We start from the raw sequence: 18,931 nt of genomic DNA, 5'->3' as shown, positions 1-18,931 counted from the left end.
TGACTTAGGAGAAGTTTCTACAGATTCTGTAGAATCAACAGTCTGAAAAAATTGAAAACAGTCTGGAGAAACCTGCCACATACGCTACCGAAAAGCCAAATGTTGACTTCCTTTTCTGAAAGAATAATAATTTCTACATGGCATAGCTTTGTGACCGTGACTTTTTTGTTTATTCATTGTATCACATTTTGTCCGTTTAATCTTTCAGGGATCCATACCACACAATTGCCGCTATTAATCCGGAGAAATTAAATATCTTCCAAACAGTGAGAGAAATAACAGGTAACAAACACTTCTGATTCGTACAATCTGAATTTCTTCTCATTTTGCATTTATGGTTGTGATTTGGTGTTTTTTGTGAAGATACCATGCTTTTTTCTTAAAAGTCAGCATATTGTCAATTTAACAAAGTTTAATACAGAACAGCTCCAGTATTACATATTATTAACAAATGTATTGTCCTTTCCTAATGAGTACAGAGTGAACATTGCATTTGGGGTACACAGACACCAGAATACCAAGACCTTATTGTTGAGTGGGCTGGGGGTCTTGGCACAGTGCTAGCCAAGTGGGACAAGTGTTGCAGACAGCAGTTGTGACAGCGTCTGCTCTACCACTTAAGTGGCATTATCCCTGTGCTTACAGATGTACTGCATTTCAGTCCTGTACTGAAAAATCATGGGGAACTACATGTATAGATGTCTTTGTAGAACAAAATACGTAGTTCCACTTTCTGCCTATGCAGAGACTGCTTTCCAGTGGTGACTCACGCACACTCAGAAAGGAATGCCAAGTTCTTTGTTTCAGGGAAGTCTTATCTTTGTATGCTTCAAAAAGGATCTCTCAACTTCTGTCCGAAGTATGCAATACATTTTAAACTGATCCTTCTTAATTAAGGCAAATCCTAATTCTGTCAAATTCTAAGAAGTGGCTGGCAGGCCTTGCAGATTGCAGCTTGTGTTTAGGCTGTTGAAAGTCTGGCTGTTGGAAGTGGACTTAGTGCTATGACACTGCTGCTGTGACACTGCTGAAGTCTTCCTTTGCCTTCCTGGAGGAGACAGTGCGGAGCAGGCTGATGAATTCCCACACCGTACTATGCAGCATTCATTATTTATTTCTTTATTTTACTCAGGCCAGCACTGTCTTTCAGTTACAGGTTAGGCCTGTCTTAATTCATGTACGTGATCAAGTGGTCTTTATGTCTGAAATGACTGATGTTCCTGTTTGCCTTTACCTCTTCCAGGGTATTTGAATATACAGTCGTGGCCTGAGAATATGACGGATTTCAGGGTGTTTTCTAACTTGGTTACAATTGGTGGAAGAGCTCTATATAGGTAAGGTACTCTCTCTGTTCATGGAATACTTTTTTTATTAGCCTTTTATTTGGTAGCCCAGACTGCGACATCCTTCTGGAAAGGCATCATAAACTGGTATGTTTTCTGTGTTACCAAGTTATTCGTTAACAATATCTTTGATAAGCACTTGTTTATAATGGTTTAAAAAAAATATAAAGACAACAAAAAAAACTTAGAATGTCTTGGGTCATTGTTGTAGCTCTTAAATCATTGTCCAGCAAATACTTCTTACGATATTAAAATATGTTATGAATGTGAAATGTAAACTGAAAGAAACTACTTAGCCTCATTATCTGGAAGATTCTATGGGTGCGAACAGAGGTGCAGGCTCACGCGTCCAAGGAACGATCTGCTCTTAAGGAGCCGTAAAAGATAATAAATACATGGAAGAACACTGAAGTACTTCACAGATGGGGCACGTGTTAGCTGTGTAGTGCCACTTTTACCAGCGATGTTTCAATATGAACACTCGTACAGAAGAATTGATTTTGAAGAGAAGAAAATGCAGTGAGAAGTAATGGAGGAGCACAAGATAGCGGAATGATGTATAGAGCAAACTCTGGTTCCCAGTTGTGTAAATGTAGTAAATCAGTCATGGGATTCTGCTGGCATCTTAAACAGCAGGCCAAGCAGATTACGAATAGCAGTGAAACCTTGAGATTGAATTACAGCCCAGCGTTTGTTTGCAAGCAGCAGTTTTTATTTAGAACAGCTGGAAAACAATTACAATCATTAAAATACAATAACTTAAAGGTTGCCCAGAAACTGGCTGTTGTCTTTACTCATCATCAGTCATAAAATATGTGCAGTCATTCACAGATTATACACAGAATCATTTGCCTCTTCCTTTGATGAAGAAAGGAGATAACCGTATATTACAATAAAAGAAAAATGAAATATAGAAAGTGGGTGGAAAAATTTCCTTGGAAATAACAGTTTCTGCCTGTATTACTATAAATGATATTAATTTGATGCCTGACAGAAGATGTTAGTACATTTTGCATGACTTTGTCAATTTTTCCTTAGCACATAAACTATCACAGTATTAATTCTGTTGTCTTGGGGGAGGAACAGATTTTTCTAAAATATTCTTAACTGCACTTCATTCAAAAAAAAAAAGTTAACATGCAAAATTGAACTGTGTTTGACTTAATCGAGTGGTTTTGCTGGCTGCATCCCGAGCCTCACAGTTTGTGCTATCATGATTCTGACAGGGCTTGTAATTTTGTAGGCAAAAAAAAAAGGGTTTTGACTCACAGAACGTTTATGTCACCCTTAAAGAAATGTTTATCTGACCAAATTTCAGCTTTGCAAAAAAAGGTCATTTTGCCATTAGAAACTAATTCTAGTGGGAAGTTCTCAACCAGCCTTTGTAAGTTCCACCTCCTGGGGCTCATTCCTGTTCTTTTGTTTTTGTCACAGTGGCCTTTCCTTACTCATCCTAAAGCAACAAGGCATTACCTCTTTGCAGTTCCAGTCCTTGAAGCAAATCAGCGCTGGCAACATCTACATAACAGACAACAGCAATCTGTGCTACTACCACACAGTCAACTGGACCAGCCTTTTCAGTACGCCCAGTCAAAAGACGGTGATTCACCGAAATAAAAAAGCAGAGAACTGCAGTAAGTACTGCCGCTCAGTGCAGGCCTTCTTGCTTATAACTGGCTATGATTGGGGTGAAAATGGTGGAGCTACTGAGGATAGGCTGTTGTGGGCAGGCCAGAATTCACCTGGTGTCACCTGGCATGAGCTCTGTGAACATCAGTGGATCTGTGATCATTTACAGAATCTGTAAATAGGGCCCAGCCTTTCTGAGAAGATTTATAGGCAAATAAAGTTTTTTAAAGTATGAAGGAATGAGAGGGGAGAGAAAGCACCGCTTCCTTGCTGTGGTGTGAACGTTGGAGAGAAGAGATCCAGTTTCCTAAATGGGGATTCTGAAGGCTATAAATGCGTAGCAAATATGGTGTTCATGGAAGGCATTGATTTGACAGTTTTGAAAATTATAGCCCTATTTTTATGGGGGTGAGTTTAGCATCTCTTGCTTCTCCTATTCTGCTTTGTCAGAGTGGTCCTATCTTACTCCAGAAAGGCCACTTTTGGGACTCTTTTTGGTAACTGAATTCTCCTTTCTGTACTGAGCCTATCTGATACTGGGTTACTAGCAGACTTTCAGCTGGGGCAGCTTGTCTTTCAGGAAGGCTTATGAGCTAACACCTGGCCTAAGGTCACTGTACTGAAAAACAGTGCTGTGTAGCAGATGAAATAATTTGAAATGACACAGAAATGACACAATGACTTGCATTAATGCAGTCATGTTGTAGCAGCAACGCAGTTCATTTTGAGCATCTGTTAGGCTGCCAGAGAGGAGGTTCATTAAATTGCTGTATATGTATAAATGATATGTCTGTTCTTTGGGGTTTGGCCAGCCAGAAGTGTATGCTTTGGGTTTTTTTCAGGCTGTGGTCTTACTTTCAAGTTAGCCTTTTAGTTCTTTTTTTTTTTTTTTTTTTTTCTCCTCCCTTTGAAGTACTATTCTGTTCTGCTTTGAAAGACTTCGTGGCTGTCCTCGTCGCTGTAGTATGAGGCTAGGTTCCAATATCTATCGCCTCTGCTTGGTTATTTTTCTCATTTCTTCTGCTGGGTGAGAGCTTCACGAAGCGTAAAGCCTTGTTTGGTATGTCTCTACGTGGGATTTTGTTGGCTGTTATTTACCATTTTTTTCTACCGATGAGTTAAATAAATGCCTTTTGCTGCTGAAATATATTCCAGTAGGACCTTAGTGGTCCAATCTTGCTGTGAGAGATAAGAACCTATGAACCTTCCAGAGGAAGGTGCAGGATTCCTTTCCACCGTGTGAAAAACTGCTAACTAGGAGAGAAGTGTCTTGTTCCTGGTGCTTTCTGTTGTTTTCACATCTTTGCTTGTTTATAGCAAGATTGGAGCTAGCTGTCTGATAATGATGCATCATTGAAGGAAACAACAAAAGTGGCTCTCTTCTGTCCAGAGAAATTCAGTATGAAAATAAAGCAGTAATAGAATAGAGCATGGTCTTTGTATCTCATACAGTAGCACTTCCTCTTTGCTTCAAGTTCTGTACAGAACACATGCTAGAAGACAATGAAAAACTACTCAGAAGTGAACTTTGTACAGTGCTTTTCCCTTCATGGAGCAGTGTTTTACTTGACTGGTTTGGAGAGCTTGGAGACCTAGCTGAAAACAGCAGTTAGGAGTATAGTCCTGTACTAGTTGTCAGGATTGCTTTGTCAAATATCTTTGCCCTTTACTATGATCACTAAGTTTGGGTGTCTCTGAAGTGCCCCCAGCTGTTGAAACACAGACTTGCTGAGCAAATGGAAATGAGAAGAGACTGTCAAATCGTCCTCTTACACTGTGTCTTGTCAGTACAGTTGAACACAAACGGAAAATGTAAACTTTATTTGACTTTCAGCTTGTTGAGGATTTGCTATAATAGAGGCTTTTACTTGCTAGGAAAAAAACTACTACTAAAGATGTTTTACGAAATTTAACGCCAAGAGAATCTTCCTGAGGAAAACAAATCTCTTTTGTTTCTCCGTAAGAAGCCGTAGTGTAAGCTACACTACCAAGGGATTAGTTCTGAAAATGGACTCTAACCTGTGTTTATTAAACAGACTGTATTTAATGAACATAGGCTGCGGGCCAGGCTGCTCAGGTCAGAAAGCAACGTCTTAGACTGCTTACTTCCTGAATCCTAAAAGGGAGCAGCGGTGCTCTCTGTGAACGTCTGTGTGAATGAATTGATTAATGTTTTGTGGCCTTCTGAGAGTCAGCAGTAGATGAGAAGAGCTATCCTGCTGCTTCAACTCCGCCTGTCAGTCAGCACCTCTCTGGGGTTAAATAGGTTCTGCTGCAGGTTAGAAGTCTAACTAAAATCCTCACAATTACTTTGAGTAAGACAGAAGTGTTCCTTAGAGCCAGATGCATTTCTCCAGCATTCTTTGAAACATCTGTGGTTTTCAGGGTAGGGCAACAGACTGGGGTTTTGGGGAGTTTTCTCCGAATCTTCCACTGCCTGAATGTTTCTTAGCTGAGGGCAAGCCGCTAGGGTTTCCATGTCTGCCTTCTGGTTGTTTTGCCTGTTCCAGGCCCTGATCTGCACGGGTGCTTGTGCATATGCATGTGCTTCTCTGAGTGACAAACAAGGCTAATCAGAATGGGGGGGTGGTAAATGCAAATGTAAATCTCTAAGTATTTGCAGGATTAAAATCTAGCTTCTGTGGTGGAAATGCTGTCTGTTTGCATGGTATCAAGCGGTGTGTCAATTATTAATAAAAATAACTATTAAAGATTGTTTTTCATATGGTTTCCCACAAAACAAACCAATACAAACCATGATAATTATTGCAGCCACATTCTGGTGTGCTTATTATTAATCCTTTGTATATTTTGAGGCACTGTCAGCTTGTTATTGCTTTCCTCACTGCCTAGTGATTATTACTGCCTTAAAACAAATGACAGCAAACATTTAATACACATGTAGCTTTTCTTAAAACCCATGTGAGAGCTCCTAAGATCATCTGGTCAGCCTGATATAATAAGTGGCTTTTATTATGCATCACAAGATGGTGATGCATCTTTTTGATACCATTTAATATTGCGTTCTGCTGAACACTGAAGAATTATTGAGGAAGTTAAATATTCATATAAAAGTTCGGTCTACAGTAGTGCTTCATCTGTGAGCTAGCGCTGGCTCAACAGTTTGGTGCAAGTCTGATTTCTTTCGATCGGAATGATGACAATGGACTTCAGTGAGTGGAAAATGCTGCAGGGTGTGATTAGCAGTGAGGGACTTGTGGACTACATGGACCCTGAGAGATTCCTAGGCATGGAGGCTGGTTACAAGAGAAGAAGGAAGGATAAGTTGAGGCTTTGACAGCCGTTGCACTTCTAGCACAGTCTGACAGTGTCTCCCAAAGTTGTTTAAGAATTCATATGGCAAATGAGTATCTTTAAATGGATAACCATAGAGGAAATTATTTGGAATGTATTTGTCCAAAATACAGTGCATGGAGCTCTCAGAGAAGCACAGAATTTCTCTGGTAGGAAGGGACCTGCACGTAATATTGAGTCTAACTCTTGGCTGCATACAGGACTACCTAAAAATTAAACCAGGTATCTGGGAGCGTTGTCCAAACACTGCTTGAACTCCATCAGGCTCGGGGCCATGACTGCTGCCCTGGGGAGGCTGTTCAGTGCCTGGCCAGCTCTTGGTGAAGACCCTTTTCCTCACACCCAGCCTAAACCTCCCATCACAGCTCCATTCCATTCCCTTGGGTCTTCTTGTCTAATGTGTAATTTTAATTGTTTCCTGCTATAGCCTGTGATGTTCATAAACCTTACTGTGTTATGAAGATAATTAATGCGGACTTAAAGTTACTTGTTAGAGAATGTGCTCTGGTGGTTAGATTTTACTGTTACTTTGTGCTGAAGTCAAAAATCGGCCTTTTTTGCCCAGCATGGTTATTTTATGGAACAGTCAGAGGTGACTCATGTTAAATATGAGAGCACACAAAATAAATCCAGAAAAAATGTGGTTTTTTACCAAGTTATTTAAATAATTGCTTTCAGCTCCGCTGACACCTGCAGTTTGTGGAGAAACCTTTCCAGGCAAAGGTTGTTACAAATGTGGTTGTTATGAATTATGTCAATTTAGCCACCAATTAACAACTTGAATAAATGATTCCACTCATTGTCAGGCTTGATGCAAAACTAACTGAAGTCTGCAGGAGTTTTTCTGTCGAGTTCAAGGAGCTTTGGATCAGGTCCCTAACTATATAGCCAAATAACTTATCTTTTTTTTTTTTTTAGCTGAATTTCTTCAGTTCTAACTGGTTTGGTGAAAAAACAATGAGCCTTTTTACTTCTAACCTGTGTGACCCCATTGATAAAGAATGAGCATTTGTTCTAAAACTCCCAATCAAAATGAGTTCCTGTCAAAAGCTTTATTGTTCTTTCCTTGCACCTATGGCCGTGTGGTGTGCTGGAGCTTTAGAACTTTCTCAGTGCGTGAAAATGCCAAATAATACATCTAAAATTGGAACATCTCTTTAACCATATACTTAAAGATGAGGAAGAAAGCATATCTGCAAGCATAGTGGATTTTATAAGATGTCCAAAAAAAAAAAAAAAAAAAAAAGATTCTCCTTTTGCCAGGATTTTTTTATGAAAAGATTTCTAAAAGATTTAGAAATAAACAGAAGGATATAGTGTTTTCTGATTATTATTTTCTACTGTTGCTTTTTTCATAGACTACAGCTACTGTTGGCTAGATTTCAATAGGATAATCTTGATTTTCTTTACTGAATAGCTCTCGTTTCATTTGCATAACGTTCACTCAGTATACTTTGAGTGATCTTGTAATAGCGTTCCTTGCTATTTCAAGGAATATTTTAGTGCAACACTTTGTAAATAAATTCTTGATTCAGAGTACTCTAATAGTCGAGGGGGGGAAAAGAAATTGCTAGTAATAAAAACATGATTTCAAGTTACTAAAAAATTTAGAAAAATAGGAAACTGCCTTTTAATGACAAGAGTATATAAAACAGTATTAGAATTTAAAATATTCTTAGGATTAAAAAGGAGAACAAAGATATCTCTAAAGCAATTTTTTTTTTTACTTGCCTGACTACTACTTAAAGCCAGTCATTGACTGAAAAATGAGACTATTTTTACAAAAGGTTTGCTTATTTTGAATTGTGATAGTTTCTGGGCTCAGGGCAGGTGGGGGTTGGATTGCAGCAGTTCCTTTTTTTTCTGTGGATTGAGCCTGAAGCTGTCTGGTAATCCCAGGTGTCCTTGTGGCCGACAGTGTGAGGCAGGGCTCATTTCTTTGTCTGGTCAGGGTCTGTCACACGTCACCACCAGCCTGTATGAGATCAAGGGAGATGGGCAGACCAGGCATGAAGCCCTGGAGTCTACTCTAAGGGAGACCTCAGGTGTGCCCGAAATCCCATGGCATGACTGGGGTTCCCTTGAAATGACCAGCTGCATCACGTTGAGCTTTTTGCTGGGTGCTTCTGCAGGCAGTGAACATGAAGCAGGACCAAACTGGCCTTCAGTACCAAGTCAGTGCCTGTGCGGACCAACTGTACAAAGCCAGCATCAGACTGAAATGTCTAAAAGTAGGTGAAAAAGGAAATGTTGGCTAAATGTAGCATTTACAGATGTAAAACTTTTGCCAAATGCCAGCTTCTGTGAAGTTCAGTCAGAAGCGGCATAGTGGAATTATTGACTTCTACTTTCTATAAATGTTGTCATGCTGTAAAATAAATAAATAAATGGTTTAGGACAGTATTGTAAATCTGCATTTTTCATCTGTGCTCACACTGACTTTGTTTGATTTGGTTCCTTTCACTTCAGCAGAACGACTCCTGATTTACAGCAGAGTTCAGGCAAAGAGAACGAGATGTCTTTATGCAGTAGCATAAAGCTAAATAGCTCCGGTCTCTTGCTATGTTGCTATCTCCAGGAATTAGTTCAACCCAAAAGAAATTAAATGACCACCTGCAAAATCAGTTACTCCTATTTTTTTTTTTCCTTTGGCTATGACAGACTTGAGTTTTGATGCAAAAGAACAACCAGAAAACATGCAGAATTATCCTTTTTGTTGTCATTAAGAAAATATGATATGTATTTTGGCACCCCAGCCTTGATATTTATATTTACATGTATATCTATATATGTGTGTGTGTGTGTGTAAAGGACAGGAGTGTGCAGACTTGTCATATCCTAGGTTCCTTGCGGTACTGTAGTGACCATGTAGTAGTGTTCATCTACCTGTTGAATTACTATGTTGTGTAGCAGAGCTCCAAAGGGTCAACAGCAGTGCTGCACAAGTAGAAAGTATGAATCTGCTTTTTTTGGGTCAGTTTTCCTGCAAGGGCCAGAGGACAACAAATCTTTGGGTTCCTATACTTCTTTCTACAAAGTAAAGGTGAGATGTCCTTTTTGGCACTGAACTATGAAAGTGTTCAGGGAAGAAAAAGAAGAGAGAAGCTGGAATTCTCAGTCTGCATAAAGCAAAATACCCGACTGCAAGATGAAAGGAAATAAGGAAGATGCCTCTTGCCTACTTGCTACAGGGGCTGCCAGAGAAATATTTAAATGTGCCACACACACAGTTGTTGTGTGTTTCTTCCTAAGAAGTGCTTTCCAGTAAATTCAGTGGTCAGAAGCAGGGTGACAGTGAGCGACAGGACAAGTAGTGTATATCAAAAGAGAGCGTCCCAGCAGTGTTACATGAACTTCTTGCATCTCAGCAGGCAAAAGAGGGTGTACGAGTTCCCTTGGAAGGAACAGAAGAAGATAGAGGCATGCTGTATAGATCAGAAAGATGGGCCTGATGAACCTTGTGCTAGCATCAAACAATGCTACATGATGAAACACAGCGATTAAGGAGCAGTGTGCTCTCCCGTACAGTTAGATGCTATGGCAGGTATTCAGTTGGATCAAATGTGGTATGTTATACACCATAGCACAGAACAACCAGTGTGAAAACATGCTGCAGAGTGTAGGAAGCATCTTCTGCTGTTTCTTTAATAGTCTATAAGGACGTACTGTCTCTCAGGTAATAAAACTCAGTAAACTCTTTAATTGTTAAGGCAGACTGCATGGCCAGCTAGTACTTACCTGCCCTATTCCAGCCTTGACACAAGACCATCAGGTATTCTGAAATGAAAATAGGGTATTTTTTTTCCCATCACCCAGGTGTGCTGCTGTACTGGAAGAAGTGCAGAAAAACAATGTACAAAAAGACTGTCTTTTTATTGAATAAAAGGTGACGGAGGGCTTTCTGTCTTTTGTGAGAGAAATTGCTGTTGGTTATGCTACTGCCCGCTGCAAAGGTGTGCTGTGTGTATGTTGTTGCTGTTTTATAGGTGTATGTGTATTTGCCATCTCTGGTGTTTAGGAGATTTTTATATCTTTAATCTACGCAGTCTAGTATATAAGCTACTTGGATACAATGCTACCTCATGGAAGAGTAAAGTCCAATTAAGACGTCTTTACTTCCACGTGCTACTGTTTTGCTAAATGGACACCCAAATTCTGGAGAGAGAGAGAGGGGGTTTTGCTTTTGCTGTTTGCTCATTTTCTCAGTCTTTCATTTACAAAGTGAGATATTTATATAACCACACAATTCTGTTTGAAACCACCTTTCCCTCACCCCTCATTCGTTCTGTTTATTTAAGCTAAATTTTGGTTTTGAGACAGGGACGATTTTTGTGTGTGTGTGTGTGTTTAATATAAAAAGCTCTTTGCCTATTCAGGTGCTTTTACACTAAAGAATTTTAAAAGACACAATTAATAGTGATACTTCAACTTCTTCCCCACCATCCATAAACTTAATTTCAGGGAGTTCTTGGTTCAGCTGTAGTGCTTTATATTTTAGTTTAACAGCTTTTCTGTGGACTTGGATAATTAACTTTTCAAATCTTGCAAGTCTTTGGCATTTACCGTGTCCTGTGTCAGGGAATTCTGCAGCTTGATCTATACTTGGTAGTAAGAAAAATCTCTGTTTTGAACCCTATTGGATTCCTGTCTTTTTGAATGTTCCTGAGGGACTTGGAAGAAGCAGTGGACAATTGTTTTATGTCTATCTTCTTCTTGTTCGTGTTTTCATAGGGCTTTATTATGTCCTTCCTCACCTGTGTTTCGGGCTACTAGTCTGTTTATTCCTTAGTTCTGATCAGCCCTGCAGCGCCATTTTTCTCACTTTATCCTTTCTCAAAGGAACAGACCCTAATGGGGTGTAGTACTCAGACTGTGAGTGCACAGCAGGTTTCTGTAGCGGTAAGATGTTAACTTCTGTTTTTTTCCTTTTGTCCTGTTTCTAGAAAATGTGAACATTGGGTATGCTTTACTGAGCATGGCGTATCAGATTGGTGTTTCATAGCACTACTGATGTTAATCCTAAATTCTTGTGTTCAGCTGTAGTAGTCAGCTCAGAGAAAAACATTTAATCTAGCATTATTCTGCATGGAAAATATCTTTTTTTTTTTTCTTCTTCTTCCTATCTGCATCAGTTCGCATTTACCACTCTATATTAAGCAGGTCTTCTTGCCTATATGACTGCTTCAGAGAGCAAGTTTTCTGTTTTGTGAGGCATGACTTCTGATTACTGAAGTCATCACTATTTTTCTGTGATACACATCCATGTGTCCCTCAGCCTTCTCTCTAGAATCATTTTCTAAAATTGCAAAAACAATGAAAACTCATTTTCTGATGGATTGTCAGCAGACGGCTTGAGTTAGAATGGTCACTTTAATAACAGTGGTGTTGACCCATCATTGCTCCTTTATTGTAAGGGTTCAGTGCTGAATAGTTCTGCTAATTTTACTCCAGGTCTGATTTGAGAAGACTGTTCATCAGGGCAAAAGAAAGATCGCTACTCTGGAGGAACAGTGATGCAGTTGGACGATGTGTTTCCTTTTCAGAGACTGCAATTTAGTAACATCTTTAAGGCCGTTGAAGTCAGAGGCTTTTTACTCTCTGCAAACACAGTCAGAATCCAAGTGGAATTTTGCAGCATGTCTGTGTACTGTGTGTACTGGCTTATGCTACGTGCAGGAAGAGTTGGGTCTTTGTTTATGAGGGATTTTGCTGCCATGTTTCAGAGGGGAATATCGTGGTTTTTTGAATGGTGGATGACCTGTCCCTTGGATTTTAGAGGACTGTGTAATTTAATGGCAGTATCCTCTCTCTCTGCAGCTGCCGATGGGATGGTGTGTAATGAGTTATGCTCAAGTGATGGCTGTTGGGGACCAGGACCAGACCAGTGTCTCTCCTGCAAGCGTTTCATCAGGGGAAGGACCTGCATAGAGTCTTGTAACCTGTATGATGGGTAAGATATTTCCTTTTATTTCCCTTGCACTTTTCCCTGAAGCTGCTTGATTACATTGTTCAGGATTCTCATGTGGAAGTTGACTTGTTTGTACAATAAGCAGTACCTGTTCCACTGCCAATATTGTTGCTTGTATGTGAAATATACTATGGGATAAGTTTTAAGTATTTCATAATGTGAACTTGTGTAGAAGGATTTATCTAGTATTGTGCTTCCTCAAGTTTTCATACAACATTAGTTTGTTTCACCTGTTACACTCCTGATAATGTGAACAATTTGATTTAGATGAAGACTTAAAACATTTAGCCCTAGTTGAATATTGACACCCCTATTCAGAAAAACATAAGTTACGTTCTTTCAGATGAGTTAGATTTAGGCATGTAGTCAGGAAATTCTGAGTAAGGACCCCAAAGTAGGACAACTTTTCTTTTTTTTTTTAATGAAACATTCTGTATGCTACACATAAATAGCAATAATAAAACCAAAATGAATTCTTTTTTTTTTTCCTTCCATTTGTGCACGTGCACCATCTTTTCCAAAGGGTGGATAGTCTACATGCTGCACAGACAAAGCCGGCAGAGTCTGCCTTATGACAGGGAAGTAGAGCTAAGCTGTTTATGTGACTTGCAGCAGAAGAATTTCATAATTAGTTTGTGGAGGGAAGCAGGTAGAATTTGACTTACTCTAGGGACCTTGCTATACTGTTATTCAGGTTTCTTTTATAATAAAGATAAATAAAAAAGAGAAAAATGATTGTAATTACATCTTTTCCTTCAAGGTGCTAATTGAAAATAATATTACTGCATGGTTTCTTTCTTTTCCTGCCTTGGATGCCAACTCATGGAACTGTTATGGGGAGAGTATGAAATGAACTCCCATAAATACATGAAAATAATCTAAATTCTTCTATCTAGACAAGGCATGCAAAAAGCATTGACAGATTACCATTTTATATGCTTAAAAAATAATAATAAAAAAAAAACAGTTGCAGATCACAAGTGTGTTATATGCACCAGAACATATTTGAGCACAAATTCTGGGGCAGTTGGTGGCTGGTCCTGCCATGGTGCCTGTCTCACTAAGATTGCAAGAAGGCTCTGTGTTTGGATGGCTTAACCAGCCCTTTAGTTGAGATGTTCTGAACTGTATTGACTAGGGAATGGTATTTGCACTTCACACAGGCTCAGCTCCTCAGTAAATATGAGATGTGTGACCTGGGCTTGGGGAGAAGTATTCTTGTTTGATTGAGAGCTCTGCATGTTCATCTTGAAGGATAACAACAGTATTTCAGGGTAGGGTCAAATGTATTTGACTTCTTTAAGTCCTCAGCAGGAAAGCCCTGTCTCCAAAGCTAGAGAAGGATGAGTTTAATCGGAATGGTCAAGTGAGGTTTTCCTTAGCTGTATTGGTGCAGTAGATCCTGATGGTTGTAGAGAGGCAGAGGGAAGGCATCAGTAAACTAAGCACAAAGGCCTTCGCCCATGGGCATGAGTGGGCAGCACATCTTTAATTAACGCAAGTGTTATAAATGGATAGTGCAACAAGATGGGATCCATCTGCAAAGCTTAGGTGTCCAGTCTGAGTTTATCATGTAGGTTTTCTCTGCAGTTAGTGGGGAGGGAGGCTACCTCTCAGGTGTTACTTCGTTTCAGTCTAGAATAAGGTGAGGTGAATAGTGTTGAGAAGGTGCTGGAGCTTTTTGTAAAAGGCAGCTGGCAGCTGAATTGAGACACCTGATGTTTGATGGAAGAAATCCCTATCCAACTATTAGCAGAACGTTTTCTTTTCCCTCTTCTAAGTGGTTAATAATAATAATAATTTTAAAAGGACAAAAAAGATCCCTTAGCTGATAGTTGTGTCTGAATGCATGAAATAAATGAGCAAAACTATTTTTTTTGACACTTTTAGATTCAGACCTCAGCCTAGAATTGTTGTTTATGAAAACAAAGTTATGAGCTTTTTGGAGAAAGGCTTTGAAGTATGAGTGTTTGCAGAGACTTAACTAAAAGAACATAAAGAGCACTGTAATCGATGCACTTCCTAATGTTTTCCTATCTGATAGCAATGTCTTACACGTAACGAATATCTTCCTGAACCTTAGATAAAAACAGAAATGAGTTACTTCATATACTACATTCCCTAGTGTGAATGAGGATCTTATTTCTTAAGGGAAAAGGAGAAAAACACCGAGGTTTGATACTGGTAAACAAGATGTCTACTGTTTCACCTGCCTGTGAGTGATGTTGCTGATGGTGCACGATTTTCAGCTGTTGTAAAGCAGCAAAATGCAATTAGAAGTGATCTCAGCTGGTGTAGTCCGCTGGCCTTAGTGAAGCTGTTTTCTACCAGGTGAAGAGGCAGCCATTTTAGCTCAGTTTCTGTCTCACTTCTGCTTTTTCCTAACCTGCCTGCAAAATATTTCTCTAGGGAATTTCGTGAGTTTGCAAATGGATCTGTCTGTGTGGAGTGTGATCCCCAGTGTGAAAAGATGGAAGACAACATGATCACGTGCTATGGGCCGGTAAGAGCAACCTTTGGTGTATTGTGGCCTAGCTAGTTGTTAGAGTGTGCTAAAGCACAGGCATTTTTTTGCATGGAGAATTTAGAGTGGCTGTTGAAAACCAATGTTAACAAAAGTAAAATAAATAAATATATATATGCACACTCTGCTTGTGGGACAGAATTCTGCACCTGTTAAACAGATGCTAGGAGTAAACTCCCTTGACTCCTTAAGATGGTTTAAAAATGCGTGCCCTTTTCTTTCATGAGTTGTCTTAATGCCTTAGCAGTGTAGATGCACAAGGTCTTTAAATGACAGAAGGTATTCAGTTGCAATTTGAGCGTCCTCTTTTATCACTGTTTTTATTCATTATATTCAATTCTGTGCTGTTTACTGTAATTTCAGTTGCCTTTTTTCACAAAAAGTGTGGAAATTTGTCACAATCTCTCAGAAAGCTTGAGCAATGTGTTTTTTTTCCTACATAGGCCAGCCTTTGACGTTGTTTTGATACAGCTTTTTTTTGCATGCATCCTAAAATGAATGTTAACTGCAGCTGTCACCTTTATATGTCCAGTGAGTCCTGTTTCAAGGACTACTGCTCATTTTTAGACATAAATTGTTCCTTTCTTTTGGTCTTCTGTATATTGCCAAGGTTAAAAGAAACATGCAGGATAGTGAGGAGTTGTATTTTAGGCTCTTCATCACTGAGAAAACTTAACCTGTAGCTTATTTCTTTGTTTCCGTGACTTAACCTACAGATTAGAAACAAAACAATGGCATTACACTACTAATTATTCTCATCATCATTTTTGTTGCACTACTGTGCTTTCTGATACTACAAAGCAAGAAGCTAATGTTGCAAGTTTTCAGCCAACAAGGGGAATTTGGATTTGTAGTAGGACTTCTGGATGTAAAATCATAAACCAGTGCCCAAACTGAACACCAGATTTGTTTCATTCCACTGGCTTAAAATGTTCAATTTACATTGTTCCAGGAACCTTGGTTTATAGCTTTTAACAGTCCAGTCTATGTATGTATTAAGAAGGAGACTTTGTAGTCCTTCAGCATTGTTGTGACGAGATGCTGCAGGGAGAATGCAGTTTGGAGAATAATTCTGGCTTGCAGAGGTAGCGTATCCTACTGTAAGACCACTGCACTTGCTTTGCAAGCCCAGTTCAGTACTGATTAGTGTTGCAGGAAACTTTTCTCATGTAGATTTAAAGTGGGCATGAAGTTTGTTGTGTTAAGCACACCGGTAATGTGGAGAAACCTGTTCAGAAGCCTAGAATTTAAGTCTTAAACTCAACAGAATAAGTTTCTGTTCAGAGCTGCCGGGATTTACGCGTGCTGCTCCTGAACAGAGACTGGGGCCATGCAGGTAACTCACTGTTCATTGGGAAAGAAATGCTACTGGAGTTACTGCTGAATGTGCTGTCATGCTAGGATCTGCAATTCTAGTGCAGCAGGAGAAGACAGAGTAACTTGAGCATGTGCTGCATTTCTTCCATATTCTCCAGGGACCTGACCACTGCACAAAGTGTTTCCATTTTAAGGATGGTCCAAACTGTGTGGAGAAATGTCCTGATGGCTTACAGGGGGCAAACAGTTTCATTTTCAAATATGCCGATGAGGATCGTGAGTGCCATCCATGTCATCCAAACTGCACCCAAGGGTAAGTACAAACTCTGTGAAGTGAGCCATCCTATTCACTGTTCATAGACCACTGACAGTTTGGCTTGTTAAAGCACTTGTTCCACTCCTGAAAATGGAGTGTGTACAGCAGTGTATGTAGCTTGATTTCCAGGATTTCTCATGACATTCAGGTTCCAGTCATAAAATTCCAGCAGCTTATCAGAAAATAAGTTTACGCCTCTCTGGAAAACCACAGAGAACTTTTTTTTTTTTTTTTTTTTCTTTTTAAAGCAATGCACAATTAGCTTTCCTACCAGCTAGCTCTGCTTTGTAACAAATGCTTCCATTTGCACCTGAGTGTAGGCATGTACAATTACTTTACTTTTAGTATTTGTTTGTAGATGGAATTTTCATTTCAGTTCCTTGGTATTGCTGAAATAACGCTGCAGCACTTCCATGAGACTGAAATGATAGTGTCACCTTTTTTCATAGGGGGACTGATGAGATGGGTTTATCAGAAACCTGGATCTGATGATTAATTTCTCAAGTCCTGTCTAAGTATCTCCACGATCACTTTTTTACACTTGGAAGTATATAGACCACATATCTGAGCGAGAACTAAGAACGTGTAACAAAGTAACAGTAGTCGAATACATAACCGTTGTTTTGCATGGGCTGCATCAGTAAGAAGTGTCTTTTTGATGAGATGGTTAGTGGTGTCCAGCATACAAAGAAAGCAAGAGGCAGCCAGAGGGAAAAGAGAAAACTTCAACCAGTGAAATAATCTTCCACAAGAGGCTCTTACTGTTTAGCAGCTAAAATTAAACCAGTAAATTATTCAATGTAATCTTGATGTCAACAGCTGTTGCCATTCAAAATGAGACCTTTTGCTGGTTTTGCAAATCTAATTACAATAGAGCCATTAGGGAAATGAAAGTGAGATCGCAAAGACACAGCCAGGATCTGTTGCACATTTGTCTTCCCCTCAGACCCTTTAAATCAGTTACGCAATAAAAGGAAAATGCTGCCGCTGTAGATGAAGAGTGTAAGAAGAAACTATTTGAAAAGATGAGCTCACTTCAGGAGCTCTGGTCCTGGCTTTAAGAGGTGGTGGAAATGCCAGTTCTGAGGGAGTCTGACAGGCCCAGCTATGGATGACAGATTTACTGTCTGCCCTGCATAAGAAGCACCTTGCAACTTTGCTGGCCTCTCAGAAGAATAGGATGTGACCCTTCTTCCCGTTCCGTCCTCTTTTCTGGGAAGATCTAAATGTAATTAATTGTCCAGGAGTAGCTGTGTTTCCTGGAGACCAGGAAGGGAGCAGAAAGTTTTCCATTCGTTATCGCTTCTTTATATACATCAATATTGTGGTTGGTTTTGTCTCACTGGATAGAATGGGATCAAGAAGCGAGGTTTATACACATTCTGGTGGAAGTCTGACATTCTAGTTCATAGGGTTCCTTTATGCTAAGCTCTGATATCATATAATCCTTGAACTTTGTTTTCCCTTCTTTGTGCAGAAGTCTGGTCCAGCTGATTGTTGAAAGAATGTCTCATTTAGCTTAGTATGCCAATCCCCAGAGAAATGACAGAGGCACGCTGGTAATAGGGCGAAAGATTTCTCCTGGGTTACATACACAAAAATGTAGTTATCTCCCAGATGAAGAGCTCTACCTTTACTGTGAGTCACAGACCATTCCTCACAGAAATCCTCATCCTCTTTACTGAAAGGTTGGTGGGTCTGTTCTTAGCTGTTTTGTTACCCCTCATGAAAACAACACACGTATGCCCCAGTCTGGGTAAGCACAGATATTCTCTTCCAGTATTTCTAAAGACTTTCTGGCATGTGATTATGTTAATCTGTTAATGATTGCCCCAGATGCTTGGGGTTTATGGGTTTTCCATCTTCTTGCCAAGGTTGTCAGGGACTGAATGTGCCCACAGAGAAAAAGGAAGTCAGTCTCTCCTGCAATGCTGCATTCTCGAGTTCTCCTTTAGAAATTAATATTTAAGTTCCCCTCAATCAGGATTCCTCAGTGAAATAGGTTGTGGAGGGAACATACCTTGATATTTGACTCACAACTGAATGGTACAGAGAAACCATAAATTTACTTCATCTACCATGTGTGTTCTCCTCTGTCAGACCAATTGGTGGAATAAAACCAGTGCCATAGCAGTACAGGCTAGGTACTTGTCAAAAAGTCTTGAGCTGCTGCAGAGCACTGCTGCCAGTGCAGTGCTGCTCTGTGAATCAGGGTCTTTGCTAAAATGCGTAGTTAGTCCCCGTAAGATTTTTTTGTCATCTCCAGCTGTTGCTGTCACAGGAAAAGATACCTGTCCCACCTTTGTGTTTTCTGTGAACGTTTTGGCAGTTTTTTAGCAGTACTTGCAGATGATCGCTCACTAGAGCATGGAATTAGGTAACACCGTTCTCCTCCTTTATTCAAGTATAATGACTGCTCCCATTAATAGGTGTGTCATTATGCAGTCCTGTTAATGATCTTACATTGACTAAGAAAACTATCAAGGAGTGACTTCCTTGGATGCAACAACTTTGCTTTT

At 39.7% G+C, this 18,931-nt stretch overlaps 1 protein-coding gene across 7 annotated transcripts in view; it reads left to right on the top strand.

The window, feature by feature from the left end:
• ERBB4 (erb-b2 receptor tyrosine kinase 4) overlaps positions 1–18,931 on the top strand; it is a 590,714-nt gene that overhangs the window by 430,441 nt on the left and 141,342 nt on the right. For all 7 annotated transcript variants that reach the window (XM_084524744.1, XM_084524743.1, XM_084524742.1 and 4 more), the window contains 6 exons: positions 209–282; positions 1,244–1,334; positions 2,778–2,977; positions 12,105–12,237; positions 14,665–14,758; positions 16,255–16,409. In XM_084524744.1, coding sequence (XP_084380870.1) covers positions 209–282; positions 1,244–1,334; positions 2,778–2,977; positions 12,105–12,237; positions 14,665–14,758; positions 16,255–16,409 — 747 coding nt within the window. The remainder of the gene's footprint in view (positions 1–208; positions 283–1,243; positions 1,335–2,777; positions 2,978–12,104; positions 12,238–14,664; positions 14,759–16,254; positions 16,410–18,931) is intronic.

Source organism: Aythya ferina, assembly GCF_964211825.1.
Source record: "Aythya ferina genome assembly, chromosome: 6".
Lineage (NCBI taxonomy): Eukaryota > Metazoa > Chordata > Aves > Anseriformes > Anatidae > Aythya > Aythya ferina.
Note: the sequence above shows the minus strand (reverse complement) of the source record. Positions and strands in the feature narration are given on the sequence as shown.